Source organism: Sycon ciliatum, chromosome 1, assembly GCF_964019385.1.
Source record: "Sycon ciliatum chromosome 1, ocSycCili1.1, whole genome shotgun sequence".
In the NCBI taxonomy this organism is placed as follows: Eukaryota; Metazoa; Porifera; class Calcarea; order Leucosolenida; family Sycettidae; genus Sycon; species Sycon ciliatum.
In genome coordinates, this window is record NC_088643.1 from 80,526,728 (window position 1) to 80,553,273 (window position 26,546).

At 47.0% G+C, this 26,546-nt stretch overlaps 2 protein-coding genes across 4 annotated transcripts in view; one reads left to right on the top strand and one right to left on the bottom strand.

Moving 5' to 3' along the window:
- Positions 1-8,025, top strand: part of LOC135805776 (ubiquitin carboxyl-terminal hydrolase 8-like) — a 29,388-nt gene extending 21,363 nt beyond the window's left edge. For all 3 annotated transcript variants that reach the window (XM_065319866.1, XM_065319867.1, XM_065319868.1), the window contains 9 exons: positions 573-695; positions 867-983; positions 1,963-2,015; positions 2,319-2,408; positions 4,208-4,267; positions 4,807-4,876; positions 5,602-5,632; positions 6,031-6,122; positions 6,838-8,025. In XM_065319866.1, the coding sequence (XP_065175938.1) occupies positions 573-695; positions 867-983; positions 1,963-2,015; positions 2,319-2,408; positions 4,208-4,267; positions 4,807-4,876; positions 5,602-5,632; positions 6,031-6,122; positions 6,838-6,906 (705 nt within the window). In that variant the 3' untranslated portion in view covers positions 6,907-8,025. The remainder of the gene's footprint in view (positions 1-572; positions 696-866; positions 984-1,962; positions 2,016-2,318; positions 2,409-4,207; positions 4,268-4,806; positions 4,877-5,601; positions 5,633-6,030; positions 6,123-6,837) is intronic.
- Positions 8,026-8,802: 777 nt separating this feature from the next.
- On the bottom strand, positions 8,803-26,471 carry LOC135805777 (abnormal spindle-like microcephaly-associated protein homolog). Its single transcript, XM_065319870.1, has 18 exons — positions 26,081-26,471; positions 25,516-25,683; positions 25,053-25,127; positions 24,387-24,623; positions 24,092-24,159; positions 22,764-22,905; positions 21,819-21,949; positions 21,413-21,588; positions 20,756-20,831; positions 20,375-20,530; positions 19,949-20,134; positions 19,454-19,655; positions 18,699-18,766; positions 18,406-18,477; positions 12,134-18,175; positions 11,193-11,543; positions 10,415-10,564; positions 8,803-9,775 (listed from the first exon to the last, which is right to left on the bottom strand). The coding sequence occupies exons 1-18, from the start codon at positions 26,337-26,339 to the stop codon at positions 9,410-9,412; spliced, it is 8,925 nt and encodes a 2,974-aa protein (XP_065175942.1). The 5' UTR covers positions 26,340-26,471; the 3' UTR covers positions 8,803-9,409.
- Between the last annotated feature and the right edge of the window lie 75 nt (positions 26,472-26,546).

Sequence of the window (26,546 nt, forward strand, 5' to 3'; positions counted from 1 at the left end):
CAAGTTTGGGCCTTTCGCTTCATGCTTTTGTTTGTTCCGTGTGACTAAAAACAACATTGCGAACGTGGGTCCATTGCATGAACTTTACGTGTATCACCCACGTTCCCGTATCCGTTACGTGGGACTAAACCTCCCTATTAGCGTTTGGGTGAAACCTCTGTGAACTGCACAAAAGACCCGGAACGTTGCGCGGCAGAAACCCAGTAGTTTAGGATAAAATAAGTACCGTATATTCTCTATTATAAGCACAGGTCTCCATTACTAGCACAGTCTCTAATACTAGCACACTGTGAGCACCTTTCGAAATATTATAAGCACAGTCTCTATTTTTAGCACGGTCTTGGTGGAAATCAATGCTGCATGCATGATATCTAGCATGTATTTCTTCTTGCTCTGTATGGATGTATTGGTTGAAAAATATAAGCACGGTCACCAATATAAGCGCGGTCTCCAATATAAGCACGGGGTAGAGGGGTGTTGAAAATATATAAGCACGGCGTTTATAATAGAGAATATACGGTAAGTACGTTGGTCTAACCGCAGTCTACGTACTCTTTTTGCCTGTGTGTCAGATCAAGAAGAAAGTTTACATTGCTGAGCCTGATATTGAGGGACTACCAGATCCGCAAGCGGCACGTGAAGCATGGCAGCGACATCTCAGTCGAAACAACTCCGTCATTATCGATCTGTTCCAGGTGAGGATGGGAGAAGAAATGGATGCAAGCTCGCGTCTTCTTCTATGTATGCTGTGTTGTCATCGCAGCAGTGTATACCGTCTTTATGGTATCCACGCTTCTAGTGTTCAGTGTGCATAGCATGTGTGACTGATTAGTGTTTACCTACGACTGTCGATATGTCTTGTGCAGGGTCAATTCAAGTCTTCTCTCAAGTGCAAAGTCTGCCATAAAGTGTCTGTGACATTCCAACCATTCATGTATCTGTCACTGCCTCTGCCGCATTCACGACGCCAGTTATCATTGGAGGTAGGCTCTAAGTTACCGTATTTTCCGGAGTATAAGCCGCACTTTAAACACCCCCAAAAAAGTCGCTGCAGCTTATACTCCGATCATCAAATTAACGGTGATGAATAGGGTAGATGTCTGTATTTCGTAGCGAAAAAATCTAGGTGTGGCTTTTACTCCAGTGCGGCTTATACAACCGGAAAAAGCTGTAGGTTACAACTCTTTTTATTTTTATGCCACATGCCCAAAGGACCAGACATCAATCCTCCAAACACCTACTGGAAACGATGGTTTGCCCAAATGATTCCCTTCTCGGCACTACCCATCATTCTGATTTTGTGTTTGTGTGACTTTTCACCTCTTTTTTATTTGATGTTTTATAGCTTTTGTCTGACCAGAGACTGTTATGCCACGGTCACACCAAGGCAATTTGCCCATTCAGCGCAAAGCGCTTGTGTTCCCACGGGAACGGCTTAACTTTCAACTCTCAACCACTTTTCGCCGTCACCCCCTTTGAAAGCGTTGTGTGTCGCATGTGCTCAACGCATTCAGCCGTTTCTCACCGCTTTCAAGAGATGCCAATACGGTACATGTACCATGCTATCTCCTGTGTATCACTCCATTCGTCACTATCCACCCACTGTCAGCACAGGCTGAACACTACTGCTTACTTTGCGTAGCGGCGGCGGCCTCAGGCATGGACGGAGGAATTGTACCCATACCCCTTCGGTGGCCGAGTACTGCCATTCTGCATGGCTAGTGGATTGTGCTTATTCTACAAAGCAGAAAATTTAGTCGGTGAATAGTTTCATCCAACTTCAAAGAAGGGGACTTTGTCCGGTTAATTGAAAACCTGGACAAATCGTCGTTAGTCCGTCGTTTAATTTAGTCCAAAAACTCCTTTGACGAAAAGACAAAATTAAATTCCAGATGAATATTTCTGCTTGCCGGTGTGCACTATGCCAGATCTGCCTTTCATTGTGTGTTTGTAAATGTGTAGGAATTGCTCCAGTATTTTACTCGCGAGGAGACAGTACAGGACGATAATGCTTGGTACGGGTGCTTGCACTTGGCTAATTAGCTGAGCTAGCTGTGGTCTGCTGTCAACAAATAGTCTCTCTCTCCCTCTCTCTCTCTCTTCCTTTCTCTTTCTCTCTTTGTCTGTCATTTCGTATGCTGATGCTTGACTGGGAGGTGGTAGTTGATTTTGTGTACTGACATGACAGTGGGGTGCATAGGCATGTTCTTTGTGGTGCCCGGCTTAGTTTCTACTTTGCAATGTGGGCTGGTGGCTGTCACTGTGTGTGTGTGTGCTGTCAAGTTAAATCCGTCTACACCTCTGCTTGGTCACACTAGGAAATGTCCACACTGCAAGAGGCCGCGCGACGCTTGGAAAAAGTTGGAGATTTGGAAGCTGCCTACAATCCTTCTCATCCACTTCAAAAGGTACTGCCAGCAGCCAAGCATTACAGTCTAGCAGTATCTCTAGTTTCTCATGTTTGCTTGTGTTCACTACCTGTCTAGCCTCACAAGTCCTCAACTCCTGTGCGCTGTTCAGTCCTGACATACACTGCAGATATGATGTCCAGCAAGTACTAGTACATGTCATTGTGTATGTACATGGAACACTCGGGTACAATGCGCCCAGGGTACAAGCCTTGACTGACTGGGCCAGTTTGGGTAAAGGGATGTACCCCATATACCCCCTACTGTAGATATGATGGTATAACATACATACACTATAAGGCAGCGCATGCGTCCACTTCATACGTGTCCTTTGGCTCACGGACATCCAGCACTGGACAGGATGAAGCGTTGATACCTTTTCTTAATGTGCGCAAGCTCCACTGCAGCCACTTCATTACCTGGAAAACCTTACACACACCATCTTCAATCCAAGTGGTGTCTTCGCTGCACAATAATTATCTCAATCAAATTTTCACCCGATACCTTGTACTATTATTGTGTGTGTGTGTGTGTGTGTGTGTGTGTGTGTGTGTGTGTGTGTGTGTGTGTGTGTGTGTGTGTGTGTGTGTGTATGTGTGTGTGTGTGTGTATGGTGTGTGTGTGTGTTTGTGTGTTTGTGTGTGTGTGTATGTGTGTGTGTATGTGTGTGTGTGTATGTGTGTGTATGTGTACGTGTATGTGTATGTGTATGTGTGTGTGCACTTGTGTGTGAGTGCATGCATGCGTGCGTGTTGGTGTGTTTGTGCATGTGCCTGTATGTGTGTGTGTGTGTGTGTGTGTGTGTGTGTGTGTGTGTGTGTGTGTGTGTGTGTGTGTGTGTGTGTGTGTGTGTGTGTGTGTGTGTGTGTGTGTGTGTGTGTGTGTGTGTGTGTGTGTGTGTGTGTGTGTGTGTGTGTGTGTGTGTGTGTGTGTGTGTGTGTGTGTGTGTGTGTGTGTGTGTGTGTGTGTGTGTGTGTGTGTGTGTGTGTGTGTGTGTGTGTGTGTGTGTGTGTGTGTGTGTGTGTGTGTGTGTGTGTGTGTGTGTGTGTGTGTGTGTGTGTGTGTGTGTGTGTGTGTGTGTGTGTGTGTGTGTGTGTGTGTGTGTGTGTGTGTGTGTGTGTGTGTGTGTGTGTGTGTGTGTGTGTGTGTGTGTGTGTGTGTGTGTGTGTGTGTGTGTGTGTGTGTGTGTGTGTGTGTGTGTGTGTGTGTGTGTGTGTGTGTGTGTGTGTGTGTGTGTGTGTGTGTGTGTGTGTGTGTGTGTGTGTGTGTGTGTGTGTGTGTGTGTGTGTGTGTGTGTGTGTGTGTGTGTGTGTGTGTGTGTGTGTGTGTTGTCCCATATGGTGCAGTGGTATGTGCAGCGATTTCCAATCGATAGGTTGCGGGTTCGATTCCCGACGATTATGGTCACACACGTCTTTCTTCTCTTTCTCAGACTCTTCCTGACTTTTCTTTCATTCTCCTGGGTGGTTACCAACAGCCAGTGCATGCCGGAGTATGTGGTGTGATGTGTGGGCGGCAAAAAATAAAATAAAAAAGACCAAAAAGTGGGGATTCACTGGCCAGAAAAAGCCACTTCATAGCTGTGTGGTGTAGACCAGGCTGAATAGTGGCGGTCAATTCTTCAGCCTTGCAAGCTGTTGAATGGTGCAATCCCAGCACAAGCTGCTATGGCTTCTGCTGTAGCATCGCTTTCATCGCCTCCGGCGATGGGCGTCCAATGGTCCAATGGTCCAATGGTGTGTGTGTGTTGGTGTACCTGTCTATGTACGTGTTGTGTTGTGTATATGTGTCCTGTGAAGGTTCCACATGCGCGGTATGTTTTGGGACAAGATTCAGTCGCCCATCTCCTTTCCTTCAAGGTACTTTTCATGGTTGTGCATGTGTATTATCTGCACACGTGTACATTGCTTTCCAAGGCTAAGTGGAGAAATCGGAGCATCCTCAGAGTCTGCATTCAGTAGCACTGAAGTGTACTTTCACTCACTACTGCAAGCCTACTACAGTCTGTGTTGAGTGTATTCTGTATCCTAATGCTAACTTGAGATGCTGCATCTAATGTACAGTGTTGCTCCATGAAATCCGATCGCGTGAGTCAAGTTTACGCCTTGCGCCAGTGCACCAGCGCACCAGTATTCACAGGTCTTGGTTGCAGAGTGCCCGGCGTTTCATTGACTCGCATGGTAGCGTTTCATTGCACTGTAGTTGTTTGAGTGCATGTATGTGTACTTGGAGTTTTCAACAAAGATAAATTGATAGGAACAATGACCACCACCACGCCAACAGCAAAATGTCTTCATTGTGCTGTCATGTACATGTACATGTGTGATCGTTATTGGCTGTGCTGTATTGGTGTGCTTTGCTGCTGCCATCGCTGCTGCTGCTGCTGATGTCACATCAGGGATCTGAACCTGCTACCTCACGTTGTTGGAGAGCGTCCCAAAGGTCCATACAACCTGTATGCTGTGTCGGTAAGAGATTGTTGTTCTAACAAGTTTGCATCTGGCTGTGAATGGGTGTGCATTCAGGGTTGGGGGTGTGTATGTGCGTGTATGGATGCGTGTGTGTGCGTGTGCGTGCGTGCGTTCATATGTGTACGTGTGTGTAAGCGTACACGTGTGCGTGTGGGCACAGATGTGTTTGCATTATGCGGCTAAATACACTTGCATGTGCATTCAGTCATACTGTATGTTCTCTGTAATAAGAGCTGTGCTTATATTTCTTCAGCATCCTCTACCCATATCCTCTACCCATCCTTATAATATCAGAGACTGTACTTGTGTTGTTTTCAACCACTATCAACTCCATACAAAGCAAGAAGAAATACATGTATGTGGTAGACATGGTGCATGCTGCACTGAATTTCACTCCGCAGGAAGTGCCAAGAAAGAGAAACGAACACACACTGCGCTTATGACAGAGACTGTGGTAGTAATGTTTGGAAAGGTGCTCCCAGTAGTATCACAGACTGTACAGGTAATGGAGACCTTCGCTGATAATAGAGAATATACTGCACATGTACTTCGTGCTGGAAGTGAGTTGCCGCGGGTCTTTCTTCTTCTTCACTTCTTTTGGGGACTAAACTCTTTTAAGGTGTATGTGTTGATTCTGCGTTCGTTAGTCTGATCTTTGGCTTGTGTCTTTGACAATGCTGCTGTTGCTAATTTTGTTGCTGTGGATATCTCGTTTTCTGTAGAATCATTATGGAACGATGAGCGGTGGCCACTGTAAGTAGAATTCTTTGAATTTCTTTCCTCTCATCTGACATGCATTCCTTTTTGTACTGATAATTAGTTGCTACTGAGGTGGTAATGGTGCAGAATTGAACTGATGGTAATGGTTCATCATGGAAGTGATGGTAATGGTTCATCATGGAAGGAGTAGCTCCGGGAGACAACGGTATCATGACTTTACCCGGGGATTCCGCGCAACCCCCTAAATTTCGCATTGTACTACCGGAAACCATAATATGCATGTACATGTACATGTATCAGCTATTCAGTATTGGCTAAACTGGAACCCGCTGTAGAGATCTCTGGATCCACCCCTGCTAATGGTGTACCTCTTGCATTCTTATCTCTCAGCATAGGCATGTACATGCATCTGCTTCTTGCCTACTCCACAGACACGGCATTCTGCAAGAATGTGTTTGACAACGACTGGGGTTCGTATGATGACTCCATTGTCAAGAAAGTATCTGCTGGTCAGATGATGCAGGTAGGCCGCCGCCGCTCTGACCCTCTCCTTTTCTCACGATGTCTATTTTTAAAAACAGTATTGATATTTGCCATTGGCTCGGGTGATTAGGCCAGTATGTGGTGACAGTGACTACTTTTTGTAGTTTAAATACTAGCGTTAGTTTAAATACTAGCGTTAGTTTGAGTACTAGCGTTAGTTTGAGTAGCAGCAAACAAGCCTTGATTGCCCTTGTTGTTCTGTAGTTACTAGCGTTAGAATTATTATAGTTTATTATGTGTATACATGTATACATGCGTATGCCTGGTTGACACTGCATTCAGCAATAAGACACTGTAGTGTGTCACTCCATGTCGGCCGTGGCAGCAGACACCAGTCAAAGGACATTGCTGGAGTTTTTTTGTAGGCAACCCACTCGAACCCAGTTGGGTGCGCAAAGCTTCATGTACAGAACAGTAGCAACAGCTGCTCGCGCCAGTTGCCTCAAGACTGCCATAGGTTTGACATGGGAAATCTGAGCAACAACGAATCCCGAGTGGTTTCTCGTCTTATATGTGTGCAGAGCTGCATGCACATGTATTGTATGCACAAGCTTGTTTGGAAAATGGCGAAGTACGGGTATTAGGCTATTAGCCCCTTCTCTCATAGTCATTGCCTGGCCACTATCGTCTTTCTTTTTCACACCAACATTCCAATGGCTGTTGCTCCCATCTTTCTGTTTCTACTTTGTGTGCAGAGTTCTGCAGCGTATATCCTGTTCTACACGTGTGTGCCATTTCAGCGGCCATCTATCAAGACCTGGTAAAGTAGTGCTATTTCTTGATAAAAGCATGACATTGCACCCCGCTACGTACCCGCTGCATACGGGCTTGAGTCTTGGCTGACAAGTACAATTCATTGGAATTCGGATAGTGTGCGTGCCCTTCCTTGATTATATTAGTTTCTTCCCGCCTAGGTTTGTGCTTTTATTGTCGTTGTTCTGTCAGCTCTTATTTATGACAATACTCTTGTCCACTCTCCCTCCCCATGTTCCATGCCCATTGCATGATCATTTTTCAACTTGTGTTGCTGGTCACAATTCAATGCATGCACTAGTCATCGGTTTTTTGTGTGTGTGTTTATGACGTTTTGCTACTCGTCTTTGGACAAACTGTCCTCTGTGCGAAAATGTCTGTTTAGATTGTGCTGAGTGGTGCTGCATGCGTAGTCATCGCCCGCTTTGCCCATAGTACATGTATTTAGTTTTCCTCACAAAAAGTGCCTGCCCTCCTGTCCTCTGCCGCCTCCCTCGAAACTGCCAATATCATTCCGCCCAACCAATTACTTGAACAATACCATAAATCATGCCTGCATGCTTATTACTCTTGGTAGCACATACAAGACAAGAGAAGTCTTACCAGGGCTCTGCTTGCATAATACATTGTTCAGCTTGCTCTTTACGTACTAGCCTACAGCCATTTTAGGCCCGGAGCGTGTCGTTGGAGCCATAAGAAGCATGCCTTGGTTGTCCATCACTCGCCTTCCCCATGAAACACACAGATATTAATTTCAACTTGCTGTCGCCATTGCATCCTTTCCTTCGCCTGTAGTTCTGCTATTTCGTGTTGTGGCCTGATTCTTTTCCAGAGCTCCTTGACATAATGCTTTTTATTCAACGCTATTTTCCTGCTATTTTCTTGCTTCTAATTTTTTAAGTCCTGTCAAGATTGTTCCCACTTACGTCTTGCTTCTTTCACCAATACTAGTTCTGTGCTGTTCGTATCCATTTCATGTTGCTAAAACGGTATGTCACCGGCCACACCTGTTTGCTTTGCTGAAGTATTATGCTGCCTCTGGTACAGTGTGTACTGTGCTAATAATGGACCCCGATTCCCATCCTTGACACCATATAATTATACAAGCGCTCTCAAGAGAGACCACAATATCATGGTGATGTCCCTGCTGTAACTACATGATTGTATGGTAACGCTAACAGGTTGCACCAAGCAAAGCACTGCAATTTCACAAATTTTCGGTGTACTTTTATTTTCGGTACTTTCGGTGCATCTGCTTCATACCTAAAATTTCAATACACCGGACAAGCACTAACACACGTAATACAAATTTGGGAACTGCTTCTCTGTACCTAAAATTTCTGTTCACCTAACCTGGCCTTTTGTCCTCATACCGAAAATATTGAGCACCTAAAATTTCTGAAATTACAGTACATAAACACTTTTTATGCACTCTTGGTTGCATCTTTGTAAGGTTACTTCCGTGCCCAGGCCATACTAACTATTACCATATTTTCCAGAGTATAAACCGCACCTAGATTTGTTTGTCCTGAAATACAGACATCTACTGTACTCTGTTTATCAGAGATAAAGGAAGGGGAAGCTTTGCGAATACGAATTGTACAAAACCAATAATAATAGTGCACAATAGTGTCATGATGTATGAGGAGTACCGTTAGACATTGGCGTCCGGTTTTGTACTCTGTTTATCACCATTAAATTTGACCATTGTAGTGTAAGCCGCACCGACTGTTTTTGGGTGAATTGCTGGTGTTCCAAGTGCGGCTTATACTCAGGAAAATACCATATATTCGTCACTGCTATGCCTTCAACTCGGTTCAAGTGCATCCAGAAACACACCGCTATTGCACACACTCGTACATGTACATAGTATAGACGTAGTATACAGTTCTGCTGAACACAAACCATTGAACATTTCAACAGTTCTTTCATCTTTCATTAGAAAACAAAACAAAACAGGAGGGCAAAATGAAGTAGGTGCAAGAAGCATCTTGTAAAGAAAAGGGTGTCCGGGAACAGTGTTGTATGTATCGATAACAGACACTGTACAACAAATTCAACAATCTAACTAAGATAATAATAGGCTGCTGCTGCTAAGGAAAGGAACAGCGGGGGCTAGGAACTAGAGGATTGTTTCGGTGGAGAGAGGGGAAAGGTAGGGTTGAATCATGAACATTGCTGGTAAGACAGTTGAGTGTGGCTTCATCCATTTGTCAGCAAAATAATGAGGGCATCGCATGTATTTTGTTACGTATTTTGTATTATGTATAATAAACCAATTTGTGTTTCATGGGTATTGCAAGGTTAGCAGGATTGTCAGGTGTGGTTAGTTCAAACAAATACCAATCAATGTCATGCAGGTTAGCATAGTACACAAGATGCCTAATATGCGAGGCTAAATTTCATGTCTGCAATGAATTTAGGATGTATGACGAATTATGAGAAAACTCGCCGGTCAATGTTTTAGTTTAATGTAGAGTGCAAGTTTAAGTCTGTGATGAAGAGTTTCGAAAATCATTGCGTTTTCAATGTACGCATCAGTGTTTGAACTGCTGTGAGGGATGTTCGGACAGCAGGCTTGGCTTGTACCTTTGTCTTGGTCTGGGCCTTAGCAGTAGTCACAGAAGCAGCAGCAGCAGCGGTAGTGCTTGTCGCTGCAGACTTCTGGACACTGGAGAGTGGCTTACGGTTAGCACTTGTGGCAACTGTTGAGCGCGAAGACATTGTAGAGCGCAGCGTGGGCTTGACTGCGGGCAACTGGCGGCCTTGTGAAACGGCCGTCTTGCGCTGGTTCAGCTTGACCTCCACAGAGTGCTTGTGTTCCAGAGCTTTGAGTGTTCCAGATAGTCGAGTCATGACCTTAGCCATACCATTCAAACCCTGCAAGCAACATATTATGTACGCAACCGTCAATGACTGTTTCATCATTTAATTATAATAGGAGTTGAAGCGCGACCATTACAGTCACTAGCAATGCGTGATAGCCTGCTATCTGTACAATAGTGGACACAATGGAGAAGCCAAGCAGGATAGCTATCTTGCGGTGCACATTGCCCGATATTCTGAGGTCACGGAGTGAGATACTAGCCCCACTATCTAGGGTTGGGTCAACTGAGCTTCGATAAGTGCAAAAACCAGTAGCAGCGCTTTGCGATGAGAGAGTTCGTAGAAACTATAGCAGTGTGTTACTCTATTGAAATAATGGACCATCAAAATTCTGGGGACACTGGCTGTTTTCACAAGCATATACGGGATTTTTTTGACCCAATCTACTTCTACTCGGGTGTGGACTAGTGATTCATTTTATGGAGCATGAGCGATATGCTACGTTTCGGCTGGGTTTTCGAGGTTTGGGCTTAGACAGAAGAAAGGGTACCTCTGCAAGGCTCTCAACGCCAGAAGTGAACAATTAGAAGAATCCAAAAACCCTACCAGAAACAATGTAAAATGCAGCTGCTGCAGAACGTGGCAGAGAATCCAAAAACCATGCACCGCATGAACTAGATCAGCCATTCTTACCTGACGATGACCAACATCCGCAGCAAGAGCCGTTAGCAAGTCACTAGCAGGTATCGCCAAAGACGAGTTTTCTTTATAAGTGTACAGAGTCTCGGTGATAGAAGCCACACAGTTTACCGTGTTGAACACAGCTGAGCGTGTGGATGGTAGCTGCAGCAGGACGGACACATTCAGTACACAGTTGCATGCAGGTGAGCTTGGCAATGTGCACTAGCATAGGCATTGGAGCTACCATGCCAACATAACTCCATGAATAAGAATACCGTAAAGTACCGCGAGAGCGCCCCGTCTCGCGAGAGTGCCCAACCTTGATTTTACAGCCAAGGGAAGAAAGTCGTATGGCAGAGTGCTACTAACTGTGTGAGAACCTTAGTGTACTAAGGTTCTCACACTTGGCATGTTTTATGTGGAGCTCGCATCCGCTCGAAGGTATACTGGGTATGGATGACTGCACGACGTGCAATGTGTGTACAAGGCCCGCGTTGCATGACCTACAGACAGGAAACCACCTCCACAAGACGATCACGAAAGGACGAGATGGTGGGGTGCTCTTGCGGTACTTTACGGTACTAGCAAGGCACATGGTGCATACATGTACATTGCTGAAGTGTCAATGGGGGTTGGGGGGTTAACAATGGGTTTGTTTCACTTCTAGTCATAACTACAGCCACCAGACAACCAGCCTCCTCTAAGTTGTCCAGCAACAAAGTCGAGTTCAAAACAAAGCGGACTCAAGAACACTGTAAATAAAAACAACTGGGTGGACAATCATCCTTACCTGAGCAAGGTTGCGAAGGATTTGCAGAGAGTACATCACAATGTCCTGGTTTGGTCTGGAGCGATTACAGCTCCGGATGAGCTCGAGCAGAACGGGTACCGCTCCATCCCGTGCAATTGTCTCACAGCACTTATCGGACAGGGCAGTTGCAATGTCGAGGTTCTTGACGGCTCGGCGTACAAACGTAGTGCTGGTGCTCTCAAGCAGGATAGCCAGAGCTGAACGAGTACGATTTCCCAGCAGCATTGGCTCGGTGGCTGCCGAGTTTGCAGCGAGGACACGCTTGCGCACCTCAGCTAGCTCCCGGTCATGAGCAAGCTGACTGCGCAACTTCCAGCCCCTCCAGGTAGCCTAAACAATGTGGCACGCAAGGATTATAGACCACAAGGACAGCTTGGTTGACTACTGCTAACTCTAACAATGAGTTGAACAAGATGAAACTTGCTAAGGGTCGATCTGAATTGCACCAATTTGTTGTCAAAAGAACAGTAAAGATCCTGAGGATCATATCCATCTGCTTAAGCTATTGGTCACTCGCAAATGTCATCTTCTGTTTTGATGTATTTTTATTTTAAACCAGCATATTTCATATTTGTGCTCAACACCATCAGCATGGTAGCTTCACCTTGTTTCCGTGCTCACTAGTCTGTTGTGACTCACCAGTTGACTGTCGCCACTGCAATGAATCAACCTGGTCCGAATGACATGAATGTTCACACTAATAAGCTATGCAATCATGCGCACTGTGACAAAGCGTAATATAAATGTGTATTCCCGGTCACCAATTCAACTACATGACATTGTGTAAACACAGCCCCAGTAAAGTCTTGAAATTCATTCTTCAATCACCGCCACCAGGTTTTGTGGAGTTAATGCCGTGTACAACGTGTGCATGTGTGCTAATGCTTTCTCACACAAAGTACAGCAAAGCCATGGCGCACCTGTATAGTCGTTGCAGCATCAGCAAGTTTGCGAGCATGCCTGATGTCACCAAGCCGCAGTCTCCACCAGTTCTGGATAGACACTGCTGCAGAGTTCCGCCGGGCATGCTGCCTGGCACGCCTCCGGTGCTCCTGTCTAGCCAGCCAGCCACGGCATGCAGCCTGTAGATTGACGATGGCTGCCAGAGTTCTCCGATAGCGCTGCCGTGCAGCAGCACCTCGCCAGAATGCCTGAATGGCAATAGTAGCATTGCGCCTCAGCTTGTAGCCAGTGCTTAGTTCACGGGCTGCAACTGCAGCTCTCCACCATGATTGAATTGTACGCGCAGCTGACTTCTGCCTCTCAAACAGCTGGTGCTGCATATAGGTACGCATGGCACTTTGAAGTCGAACTGCTGCGCTGCGCTGCTGGGAAAACCGACGGCAAGCAATGACACATCGAACACATGCCTGCATCTTGACAATTGCCAGCCTCGCACTAGTGAAAGTTTGCTGTGCTTGAACACGTCTCACATGCGACTGGAGAACAACTACGGCATGTTGAACCTGCTGGTAGCGCCGTTTGCACTGCCACATTCTCACAGCTGCCTGCAGAGTGATGGCTGCACCTCGAGTAATATGATACTCCTGAACAGCACAGACTCTAGCACGCGATGCCCGATACCTCTGCTGCATAGCAATAACATGTTGTCGATACACCTGGAAGGTTCTCTGCTCACAGAATGATCTCCACTGCTTCTGTATGGTGCACGCGGATACTTGCCGCTTTGCAATGTCATGCCGCACTTTAGCTCCCCGCCAGTGTCGCTGTAGATTCAAGCTAGCCAGTTGAACTCTCCTGTACTGCTTCTGAGCCAGGAACATTCTGACAGCTGACTGCAAGCGCACTGCAGATTGCTTCTGTCCTACATACTGTCTGTGCTGGTGGATACCACGCCAGTAGGTCTGGATGAGAAGAGCTGCAGAACGCTGTTGATGGTAAGAGTGACGATCGCGACGACCTGCTGAGAATGCTCTCCATTGAGTCTGCAGAACGCAGGCTGCACTGCGCTGTTTGTTGAATGACTGCCTTTGCCGATGACCTCGGACAGCACTCTGGAGGCAAATTGCTGCTTCTCGTTTTGCCTTGAATCTCCGGCAAGCAATCACACATCGCACACATGATTGCAGTTTGATAGCAGCATGCCTTGTAGAGTTGAAGTTCTGCTGTGCCTGAACACGTCTCACATGCGACTGGAGAACAACTACGGCATGTTGAACCTGCTGATAGCGCCGTTTGCACTGCCACATTCTCACAGCTGCTTGCAGAGTGATGGCTGCACCTCGAGTAATATGATAATCCTGAACAGCACAGACTCTAGCACGCGATGCGCGATACCGTTGCTGCATAGCAATAACATGTTGGCGATACACCTGGAAGGTTCTCTGCTCACAGAATGATTTCCACTGCTTCTGTATGGTACAGGCAGATACTTGCTGCTTTGCAATGTCATGCCGCACTTTAGCTCCCCGCCAGTGTCGCTGTAGATTCAAGCTAGCCAGTTGAACTCTCCTGTACTGCTTCTGAGCCAGGAACATTCTGACAGCTGACTGCAAGCGCACTGCAGATTGCTTCTGTCCTACATACTGTCTGTGCTGGTGGATACCACGCCAGTAGGTCTGGATGAGAAGAGCTGCAGAACGTTGTTGATGGTAAGAGTGACGATCGCGACGACCTACTGAGAATGCTCTCCATTGAGTCTGCAGAACGCAGGCCGCACTGCGTTGTTTGTTGAATGACTGCCTTTGCCGATGACCTCGGACAGCACTCTGGAGGCAAATAGCTGCTTCTCGCTTTGCCTTGAACCTCCGGTAAGCAATCACACATCGCACACATGATTGCAGTTTGATAGCAGCATGCCTTGTAGAGTTGAAGTTCTGCTGTGCCTGAACACGTCTCACATGCGACTGGAGAACAACTACGGCATGTTGAACCTGCTGGTAGCGCCGTTTGCACTGCCACATTCTCACAGCTGCTTGCAGAGTGATGGCTGCACCTCGAGTAATATGATAATCCTGAACAGCACAGACTCTAGCACGCGATGCCCGATACCTCTGCTGCATAGCAATAACATGTTGGCGATACACCTGGAAGGTTCTCTGCTCACAGAATGATCTCCACTGCTTCTGTATGGTGCACGCGGATACTTGCCGCTTTGCAATGTCATGCCGCACTTTAGCTCCCCGCCAGTGTCGCTGTAGATTCAAGCTAGCCAGTTGAACTCTCCTGTACTGCTTCTGAGCCAGGAACATTCTGACAGCTGACTGCAAGCGCACTGCAGATTGCTTCTGTCCTACATACTGTCTGTGCTGGTGGATACCACGCCAGTAGGTCTGGATGAGAAGAGCTGCAGAACGTTGTTGATGGTAAGAGTGACGATCGCGACGACCTACTGAGAATGCTCTCCACTGAGCCTGCAGAACGCAGGCCGCACTGCGTTGTTTGTTGAATGACTGCCTTTGCTCATGACCTCGGAAAGCACTCTGGAGGCAAATAGCTGCTTCTCGCTTTGCCTTGAACCTCCGGCAAGCAATCACACATCGCACACATGATTGCAGTTTGATAGCAGCGTGTCTTGTGGAGTTGAAGTTCTGCTGGGCTTGAACACGTCTCACATGCGACTGGAGAATAACCGTTGCACGTTGTATTTGTTGATAGCGACGCTTGGACTGCCACATTTTCACAGCGGACTGCAGTGTGATGGTGGCACCACGGCAGACATGATACTGCCTGACAGCAATGAGCATAGCACGCGATGCTCTGTAGCGTCTCTGCATACTAACAACATGCTGCCGATACAGCTGAAAGTCACGCTGCGCCAGAACTACTCTCCATGCGCGTTGAAGGGTAGACGCTGCATGCTGCTGTGCAAGTAGGTTCCTTCGGGCAATCGTTCCCCTCCAATGACGCTGAAGAACAATGCAAGCCTCCCTCATCGAGTTGTATTTACGCTGGACCAGAGCCATCCTCCAGGCACTTTGCAGGCGGATCGCTGAGAGCCTTTGCTGGTTATAGACTCGTTGCTGGCAAAGTGAACGCCAGAAAGCTTGAAGTTTGAGCGCTGCAGTGCGCTGTGAGTTGTATACCAGCAGTGCTTGGCGACCCCGGGTGCATGCCCTCCATCGGCTCTGAAGCACTTTAGCTGCCTGCTTCTTTTCCAGGAATTGCTTCCGGTCACGATAGGATCTCAGTGCACTCTGAAGACGAATGGCCGCAGCCCGTTGCTTGGCAAATCTCTGGCATGCAATCACGCAGCGAACGCAGGCTTGCATCTTGATTGCGGCTTGTCGTGCCTGGTCAAAACTGCGCTGTGCCTGAAGGCCTCTCACCTTTGCCTGCAGCATTACGACCGTTTGTTGAAGCTGCTGATACTGACATCTAGCTTGCCACATACGGACGGCTGCCTGTAGCGTGATAGCAGCACCACGACACACATGATAATCTTTCACTGCAATTGTCATGGCTCTGGTTGCCCGATAGCGTCTTTGCAGCGTCACAATATGGTAACGGTAGGTCAGGAATTTCTTTCGGTCAGCAAGACACCTGAGCTGGTGCTGGATGGTACAGGCAGCGTTCTTCATCTTCAAGTATGCCTGATGCTGCTGGTGGCTACGCACAGCACTCTGCAGATGAATGGCAGCATTGCGCTGCTTAGCAAACCGCTGGCACACAATCACGCATCTGACACATGACTGGATCTTGATAACAGCATGCAATGAAGAGCTATACCTCTGCCGAGCCTGACTACGGCGTACATGCGACTGGAGAACGATAGCTGCTTGCCGTGAGCGTTGGTACACACTTTTCTGTTGCCACATGCGGACGGAGCTTTGCAGGCAAACTGCTGCAGCCTGCTGCCGCGAGAAGCGATTGCAAGCGATAACACAGCGAACACATGCTTGCATCTTCACAATGGCTCTTCGGGTTCGGCTGAAGCTGAGCTGCTTCTGGACTCGTCGGACATGGCTCTGCAGTACAATTGCAGCCTGCTGGACTTGCCGATAGCGATTTCTGCACAGCATCATGCGGACAGCACTTTGCAGGAAAATAGCAGCATCACGTTGTTTTGTCAATCGACTGCGAGCAATGACACAGCGGACACATGCCTGCATCTTCACGACAGCCTGGCAAGTTTGTTTGAAGTGCTGTTGCGCCTGGGAACGGCGAATGTGCGCTTGAAGGATGATAGCTGCTTGGCGAGCCTGATGATAGCGCACCCTGCACTGCCACATACGAACAGCACTCTGCAGACACACAGCGGCGTGCCGTTGCCTTGCCAGTCTCTGAGAGGCAATGATGCATCGTACACACGCCTGCATCTTGACCACTGCCTGGCGAGCCACTTGGAAACTGCGTTGCGCTAGAACACAGCGTGTGTGCGCTTGTAGCGTGATCACAGCGCTTCTCGTCTGTTGGTAAGAGGTTCTGCACTGCCACATTCGTACGGCGGACTGCAATGTGATTGTAGCGCCACGGCACACATGATATTCTTGCATGGCAGCTGTCATAGCTCGTGAAGCACGGTATCTCCTCTGCATGCAAACAACATTCTCACGATACCGCTGGAAAGCAGTCTGAGCAGTATACCGTCGCCAATTGCGCTGAATAATGCCCGCAGCATTCTGCTGTTGAAGGACACTGCGACGGACCTGCATGCCACGCCAATGGCGCTGAATACAAGTGCTTGCATCGTGCATGGTCTGTATTGCACGTCTCTGAACGACTCCACGCCAAGTTGCCTGGAGAAGAACACAGGCACGGCGAGCACGCAGATAGTGACGCTTGTGCTGCCACATGCGAATACTCGCCTGCAGGACAATAGCAGCTGAGCGGAGAGCGCTGTACTCTTTCACGGCAGCCTTTGACGCAACGCTGGCCCGGTATATTCTCTGCATCGCTACGACATGATGGCGTTGCTGAAGGAAGCTCCGTCGAACACGGAAACTCTGCCAGGCTCTCTGCAGAGAGCATGCTGCTTTGTGCTGAGCTTGTAACTGGTGCCGGGCACTTGTTCCACGCCAGTGGCGCTGGATTGTTATGGCCGATGCTCGGGATTTTTGGTACAGCCTCTGTGCCAGGACACAGCGCCAGAAAGCCTGGATGGTAATAATGGCACCACGCATCACATTGTAATCCAGCCACACACTGTGGCCAATACGACGTGCTCTCCATCTGCGTTGGAAAACACACGCTGCCGCCCTTTGCTGCTTGAACAGCTTTCTGACAAGGAAGCCACGGATGGTGCTTTGCAGCTTGATGGCTGCCATGCGCTGCTTTGCAAACCTCCGGCATGCAATTATGCAGCGAACGACCGCTTGTACCTTGAGAACGGCTTGGCGGGCCTGGTCATAGCTTCTTTGTGCTTGAACTCGACGGACATGGGACTGGATGACGACGGCCGCTTGCCGGAGTTGTGTGTAGCGTCGCCTATGCATGAACATACGAGCAGCAGACTGGAGGGTGATCACAGCACCACGGCAGACATGATAATCTCGGACAGCAATGGCAGTGGCCCGTGATGAACGATAGCGTCGTTGGAGGCAAACTGTTGCCGAGCGTAGCTTCGTGTAGCGACGGCGAGCAAGGTAGGTAAGACAGTGCGACTGGAGCACAAGAGCAGCTGAGCGCTCTCGTTGGTACTTGCGTTGCACCTGCAGCCTTCTCCAATGGGACTGTAACAGGAGTGTTGCTTGCTGCAATTTGAGGTAGACCTGGCGGTCCTTGTAGACATACTTTGCTCTCACAGCTGCCTGCAATCGCATCACAAGTTGACGCTGACGCAGGTATTGCTCACGTACACGCTTGCCACGCACTCGCCTCTGCACAGTGATGGCTGCCTGCCTAAGGCACTGGAAGCGCTCCTGTTCCGCGGCCAGCAGTGCACTGGCTTTCTTGAGGCCCAGATATCGCCTCCACGCTGTTTGAATGGTGCGCGCTGCTCGCGTTTCTTCTCTCAGGTCCAGGAGACGTTCGCAGATATAGGAGACAAAGGTTACCACCACCTGTAGGGATATCAATAAGCAACACAGAAGAAGTTTGTGTTAGTCAATCTGAAGTTCTGAACAAATACCTCCTTGACAATAGAACACCGTTGACAAAACCGAATTGCAGAAGGTCCCGTCTCAAATTCAACGGTGATATATTACTCGGGACCAAATTTGTGAAAAGAGTGGTCTCGTACAAGGCAGATGGACTTGAAGAAGAAATACGTATTACAAGGCGAGCCACTGACCTTTTCATCTGGAATGGTATTAGACATGTCAGCAGTGGAAAGCTGCAGAGGTGTTCCTCCAAGGCTCAATGTCTGCACAGGAAGGCAAACAGCATAAACAACACAACAGAGGTTTTGGGTAGACATCGATCAGCTGACAGGATCGTGGCACTTCAACAGAATCAAGCGGAATACCAAAGCATCGATAAAACTTGTTACCGCCATTTCCATCCAGGTCTATTCATTCAAAGACTTCAGGAGATCCATGCAAGCAGTTCTAACTCATCATATTCACAAAGTCTCAGATAACTTACAGCATCAGCCAACAGCTTGAAGTTGCGTTTCTCGTTGCTCAGCAGTTCCTGCCCATCATCCAGAGCGGCTACAAACAGTTCGATTGAGGATAAGCAAAAATAACGAGTAAAAAGAGTAAAAGCAGTGTCACAGAATGCAATGTAGACTTGAATCGTCCATGCTCCATGGAACAGTTGAATTTACAACAGAACCGTGGCAAGTACAGGCGGTGCCAGTAATCAATTCTAGTGCTTCCGGGGATACACCCTGCCACTTACACATAACTTCCCCCCAATCCCATCAGAACTCCACTTATGCACATGTACCAGAAGTGAGATGCCACCGGAAAAAGAAAACCCAGGGTTACCTCCAAGAATTTGACATTAGCAGAACCGTTTCATGTGAAGGAGAACAGCGCTCAAAGGCTAAACAGCAACTATAGTTGATGATATAGCAGGGTGGTGACTATAGCGCAAGGAAGGAGAGCCAAAGCGACAACGTCAAATGCGTAACCCATACACCTAGGGAGTAATGGGGAAAGGGTGCAAGTGTGAGTAAACCCAAAAAAGCGTGAAGTGCGGTGCAACAAAACAGACAACAATTACGTTCTATGTGCATGGGTCGCGCATTTGACACTGCTGTTTTGGCTCTTCTTCCTTGTGGTGACTATAGTCGATGATATAGCAGGGCGGTAGCACTGGGATTTCAGGTGGTCTGGCCAAATGGGATACCAGACCAGAAATGAACATTATTGAACATTGAAAGAAAAGCTTACACAAAGTAACTGTTTCATCGTCAAGGTCACAGCCGTCGTCAGCATCAGCTTCCGTGCCACCATAGCAGTCAACGTCGCTATTCTGGCAGGTCAATGTAGTCCTCTGCTGGATCTCAGTGCCAGGCAGTAGCCAGGGCTGGTAGTGGTGGATCAGGTAGCATAGCGCCCTACCATCCGAGAAGGATGTGGTGAAGTTGTTGACCTAGCATCAAGAATTGGAACAAACACACACATGCACACTAAACTAACACCATAAGACTGCTCCGGTCTGAACAAGTGGAAGCCTAAACTAGTCAAACATTTAATACATTTGATGAAAAGCATGATGTGCAAACGCCAATGCAGCATCATATATAGCAAAGAAATCGTGGTTACATCACACCTAGCGAAATGGCGGTAAATACACGCCTGCCCACACAACGCTCCCTGAGCTGTGTGGGCAGGCGTGTATTACCGCCATTTGAAAATAACATGGAGTAAAGGCATAGCACTGACCTCCACTTTGTACAGAGAGCAGACAAGCTGGCACCAGTCGAAAACCATCTTCACATGCTCATTGGGGAAAGTCATGCCAGTATTGGCATCGCACGGTATCGTGTCGCAGTGAGATTTCAGTCGCTTGAGCACCTTCAGATGGCTAATCTCTGCTTCAAGCGACTCTTTGTTCAGCAGCACAGTAACCTGAGCAGGATGGATAAAGCACAGATGTAATTGATCACTCCACCAAATAGATGCATACGGTCGAGGGAGTTGAGACCGAACCCTATCGAATGTAACAGTTATTTACAAAGTTTGGTAAAAAAAATGACAAACACAAACCAGAATGAAAGACACCGAGTTGCACACCCACTAGCATCTGCTCGTGTACATGCACGGTAACATTATGGTAGAACACTACTCCTGTACACCGTGGAAGCATACCTTGAAGTTGACAATGACATGCCAGAGAAGTGCCAGAGTTCTCTCACGGTGACCATCCACAATGTCACGAGATGTGATGGCATTGCCGCGCTCATCTTTCAGCTCAACATTGTGCCGTTTCAGGGACTGCAGACAAACATCCATGTTGTGAATTTTCTGAGCACAAAAAACACACGTACACACAAGCAGAACACAATCAAAGACCATGCTTCTATTACAGTGCACTGGTTCTGACAAATGTTTCCCATCTCAGACATGCTGGCATGTATGCAGTCAAATTAAGAGAGCTGTGCTTTTTCTAGTATGGACGTAGCATTGTACAGCCAATACTGTCACATAGTTATGCGTATCAGCAATTAGCTACCACACGGACCGACTAACCTGCAGGCGCGACTGAGCAGGCACCCTGAGTTTGGATGTCAGCGTCCATTCCTGAGTTAGGAGCTCCACTAGCCGGCTGAAACACAAGAAATACATACCATTTCAGTCTACGCGGGAGCAGTCAAGTTCTAAGGCAAGGAGTACAGGTTTAAGACATCAGTAAAGTCTCTATCAAAAGAAAACACCAGTTGTTTCACCAAAGAAATTATATACACCTGCAAGAGTACAATACAGTGAGAAAACCCAGATACCACCATACTGCATGTGCACTGTAAAGTACCTGCCACAAGGCAGTTCATGTCAGAGCAGCAGCAGTGGTGTCCTGGGGCATTTCACTGATGCATTGGGTTGATAATACCTGTACCATAGTCATGACTTGTACGGAAGTATGATTTGAATGATTTGAACAAAAGCACACCAACTTGGAGAGTATGTTGACACAATCATAAGCATGCCTGTGTACATTGGCTATGCATTATAATATAAATAAAATTTCAGCTTGAATAAAAGCCTGGTATGGAGAAAAGCGTCGCATAAACACAAGCTCTATGCGACCATAAGCATTGTTTACAAGAGACTTCCAGCAGTCGTGGAACCAAACATGTGGTCATGAGTTTCAATTATGAACAAAGCCAATCAATGCTGCTGTCTGCTTACGTCAGCTTGACTCCATCGCGGAGATCTGTTGCCAGGTTGGCGACAGTGTAATCCACCTCCTGCAGAGCAGTCTGTTGATGAGACACGGCATAGCCTTTGTAGCTGAGATGCCGAGTTAGATCACCGACTCCACGCAGGAATTCTCTGGCAAACGACAGAAGCACCTCTCTGCTGTTCTGTGAATGATAACCAAACACCAACCAAGCATAACAAAAGTGAAAGCAACATTAAATCCCTGGCATCCACTGAGCTGCTAAAAGCAGGACCCTGCTGCTGTGACTGAGGCTGGCTAAGATACTCTGACTTGGCTAAAGAACACCAGTGGGACCTATACGAACTCTGCAATGGATGCACACAATGAGAGTCAGAACATAGGCATCAAGATTGCGACTCGATGAGTACCTACCTTGATTGAAGCCGTCTTCACAAATAAGCACGGGTCATGATCGATGAGGCGGGTCAGCTTGGCATGATCCAGGAATAAGACGAGAAACAAGAACTTCTTGGCAGTGAATTTACCCAGTTCTTCGACATACCCTACGATAATGCAGACAGCAAAAGAGACAACTTTTAAAGAGAAATTCCAGTGAAAAGTAAAAGAATTCAGGGCCCATGAAATTCGACCTGAGCCGCTGAGTATACGCATTTTGCTTCATTCTGGTGATCACAGCATAGTGTGCAAACAGATAACTGCAGTCATTTTGAGTGCAAAACAGTCAATTTCGGAGACTGTCCAATAGGGAAACTGTTTGTCACAGCCTCTCTGAACAAAGACCATTCAAATCAATGTCCAGAAGACTACAATACCTGAGTTTTCATTCATGCCATACTTCAGGTTGCACTGCTGCATTCAGGTCTGGGCTTTTCACATACTTTATGTGCATGTCTTGTCATCAGCGCACCACACAGTATAGCCGTTTGTGTACTTCAAAAGTACAATGAATTCTGATAGGTAATGAATACTATGCGATGCACTCCTTGCACCTACATATCTACAACTCGTATCATAATCTTGTGAGCACTGAGTCGAATAGCCGTGGTCCAAAGACGCTGCGATACACTGTTCCCCAATCAAATGGGTTCCAAAATCGGCTATTTTGCACTCAACAACATGACTGTGTGGCTATGTGGCTGCATGCAGTGAATGCAGTACAATTGGGATTGTTTGCAGTTGTGACTAGTACAATCACAGCCTCCTCAGACCAAGACTACTTAGACTCGGCACCCAAAACAGAAACGAAGTAATTTTACATTTTCGTCGGCTAGAAGAGATCATAGTCGAGCATTCCATCTCATGACTACTGGCTTTGGTACATGGAAGGACCAAAATCAGTCCTGCTATGACCATTACCTGGCTGATAGAGTTCGGGCACCGATGGGTGAGCGTACTGCTTTGCCAGGTCAACATTGTTGAGCATGCGCTGCTGAATGAAGCGCTCCAGTCCAGCCGCATCACTATTAGACCGAAGCGGAATCACCTCACCATAGATGACCTGATGAGTCAGTGGATAAGAATACGCGACAACAACGACGATGACAACGACGACGACGACGACAACAACAACAACAACAACAACAACAACAACAACAACAACAGACAACAGACAGCACACCTGTCAGTGTTCCGATACTGTGGAATTTCTAGCAGCGCTATCAGCTTCAATCGAGAGCCCGATTGGATGATTTTGCAAGCCGTAACACTATGTGAATCTTCTACTACGATCTTGCCGAAACACTGTGTATTGAGCAGGGAGTGGTGCTTTCTTTCAGGTTTGCCGAGCGGAAGGTGTGACGTGCTCCTCGTGTGCTCCGGATGGCAGTCGTGAGTCAGTCAAGTGTCAAGTTCGGCAAGAAGCGTGTGCTCCTCGTTGGACCAACCAACTTTCTACTACGATGTTGTGAATATTCAATAAGCAGTACGGTAGCAAGATACAGTTACTGTACACTGATACCAACATGATCAATATGCATAAACCCACAGCCGATGTGTATGCAGAGATGGGTCGATCACTTTAGGACACCAGCGACCTCCCCGCTGAAAATCCTTGGTGTACAGGCACCAACAAAAAGTGGTTGGCAAACTCAAGGATGACCTTGGTGGAAAATCTGTTGAAATTGTCGGTCTAAGGTCCCAGATTTATTTATTTACTGTAAATATACAAAATTTCGGCGCTGCAAAATTTCGGCACTTCACGATTTTTGACATTTCGGCGGCGATTTATTTTCGGCGTGGGGTAGAGGGCATGGTATAGTGCAACAGATGCTGTGAAAAATTTCATCGGCGTTTTAATTTAGGCGTTTTGGGTCGGTGCCGAATATAGCCGAAATTAAATAGCTGCCGAAAATTTGTATATTTACAGTATTCAACATCTCCTGGCTCGTTGTAACACTGCCCATAAGATGGATTCCTACATTGGTAAAGAAGCAGCCAAACGGACCAAGGGTGTGCTGCAAAAGACCATCATCCACAAGCAGTATGCGGATGCGCTCATCGACCACCGCATGTCTACAGGACCTATGACAGGCTTCCAATCCCATAAGCACACAATGTTTGGAGAGGTCGCCACGAATATGGTACTATCTCCATTTGACTGCAAGCAGTAAATACCGGATGATGGTATTTCAACACTTGCATTTGGACACAAGGACGTGTATACATGGTGTGGTCACAGTACATACCTCCAGTGCAATACGGAGCCACAGTGGGTTGTATGACATCAACATTGACAGGAAACGCTTCCGTTGACCTGTGGAGAATGAACCAAAATCAGATCCAACCAGAAGGCAGAATTGGCTGTTAGTTACTTACAACTGTCGACTGCTGACTTCTACTCTTGAATCAAAATATACATGCAGAAAAAGAAGCCAAGGCTGCCGTGCATGAAGAAGACAACAACGACAACACAGTTGGACCACTGTCTTGCATGCAGAATACGGCAGGAATGGTATCAACAAGAGAGCTGAACAAACTCACCGAAATCAGCATTGAGGTGACGGTCAGTCCGCAATGCAAGCCGACCACACTCCACCTCGCGCTCAACACGGTGAAAGACGTCCACCAGCGGCTGAGACTGGAACATGATACAGCCGGCGCGGCGCAGTCTGGCCATGTGTCGCCGAAGCAGGTGGTTGTGCAAAGTGGCCTTCCTTTGAGCAAGCTCCGACTTGGCCTTCTTGCTAGCATTGCTGAGAGACACGCTACCTGCATCAACTGCAGTCCACAAAAAGTAGAAGCAGACAGGCACAAATCAATAAAATATTGGCAAGAAGGATGACAACGACAACGACAACGACAACGACAACAACAACAACAACAACAACAACAACAACAACAACAACAACAACAACAACAACAACAACAACAACAACAACAACAACAACAACAACAACAACATTGTCTCATATTTGACCCCAGGCAAACATGAGAATAAAAGGTCCAGATAACATCAATAGTATCAGCAACAGTATCAGAGTGAATGACTGACTATATTCCGTACCTTCAAGTGATTCAGGCCACAACAATAATAGTTTTCACCAACTATAATTATATTGTCAGTCCTGTGAATGAGCTTTCAGCGGATGTCAACGTGAAGCTCTTATTCTGGAGGTAGGGTGAACCCTTAAGATAAGGAAACCTTACCTGGTGTGTCACTTGTTGGGGCAGTTGACCATTCATCATGTGGTGAAAGAAGATTGTTCAGCCATGGTACAAATGCTGCACAGCATTCATATACCAGTATAACTTGTTAGAACATAAAAAACAGTTTTAAGACTAGGGGATGGAAAGAGAGCAACGAGGATGGGGTTCATATGAGAGAGTCCGTGCAGAACCAGTAAGGCTGTAAAGTGTGTGGGCACAGCTCTTAGCAATGGTACCGGAAACTTCCAGTCAGTCACCACGTTGTCATGGTTTGTCCTATTACAAAGAACTCTTATCTATTCCTGGAAACCTATGCAAAAGATCGCATGTTTTGGAGTACAGTTCACCTGACACCATGCAAAACACTTCAATCTACCATAATATGCCAAGTGCAGACAATGCTATTTGCATGGCAGCATCCATACTACATGTATTTGAATAATCCAACTTGAAAACAACTTACCTCGTTCTTGCTTTTCCGCCCATCGCTCATCATAGTACATGTTGCGGGCAGCATAAGGCAAAGGGTGGTGGACTTTGGGTGTCTTCTTCTGGCTCTTTGTCTTGACAAATGTCAATTGTTGGCGAGACGCAATGCCAGCCATCGCACGCTTCTGTGGCATTGCGCTGACTGCAGAAAAACAGCACAAGATACTGCCAATTAATACTTGTAGTGTGATGCAGATAATGTATTGCAGAACCAGGCACTAGCATCACCACAAACACACATAGTCAAACTGATACTAGTATAATTCTAGCCTTTCTCTGTCACGTTGTTCACACAACTACAGTATTGGGCAAGGGGTTTATGCACATGGGTATTAGCACCGTAATTTCTAGTATTGATACTCATTGTCGAGTTTAACATGAACAATCATTGGCACCAGTAGAGGTGGTAAGTCACATGGCTGGAAGCGTGAATAGCATACCGCTTGGTATACTATCAACACAAAGCATCAAACGACTGGGACATCAGATCTAGAATAGAACATGGAAAACGTTCGGGCAGAGGAACAAATGAAGCGTACCTGGTTTTCTCTTCGTACTGTCCACGTTCTTAACTAATTTGCGCAGGGGAGGACGAGCAGATGACCCTGTTGTACAGCCAGTGTCTATAGTGAACGTCTCTCTTCTCAATGACGACTTCTTGCCGCTGGCTGCGGCATTTTCGCAGCCATTGCCATCAAGTTCGACAAACAAAAATCCACCATGCTTTCGTTCCTGCTCTTTGGAAATTGGACTGAGGGACAAAAACTCCTGTGTTAGGTCAGAAGGATGTTCCTCCATGGTGATGGTAGGATCTACTAGTACTTTAGTATTTCAACATTCCTGCAGTAGGGGTTTCTCAAACCTAGGAAAAACAACCATGGAATGTAGGCTTCCCTCAACTATTGAACTACAACTCAAAAGTTATCGCAAGGGCACAATCACCTGTTCAAATGCTCACTTCGTGCTTTCGAACTTTTTTGAATTTTCGAGTTTTTCAGTTTATCC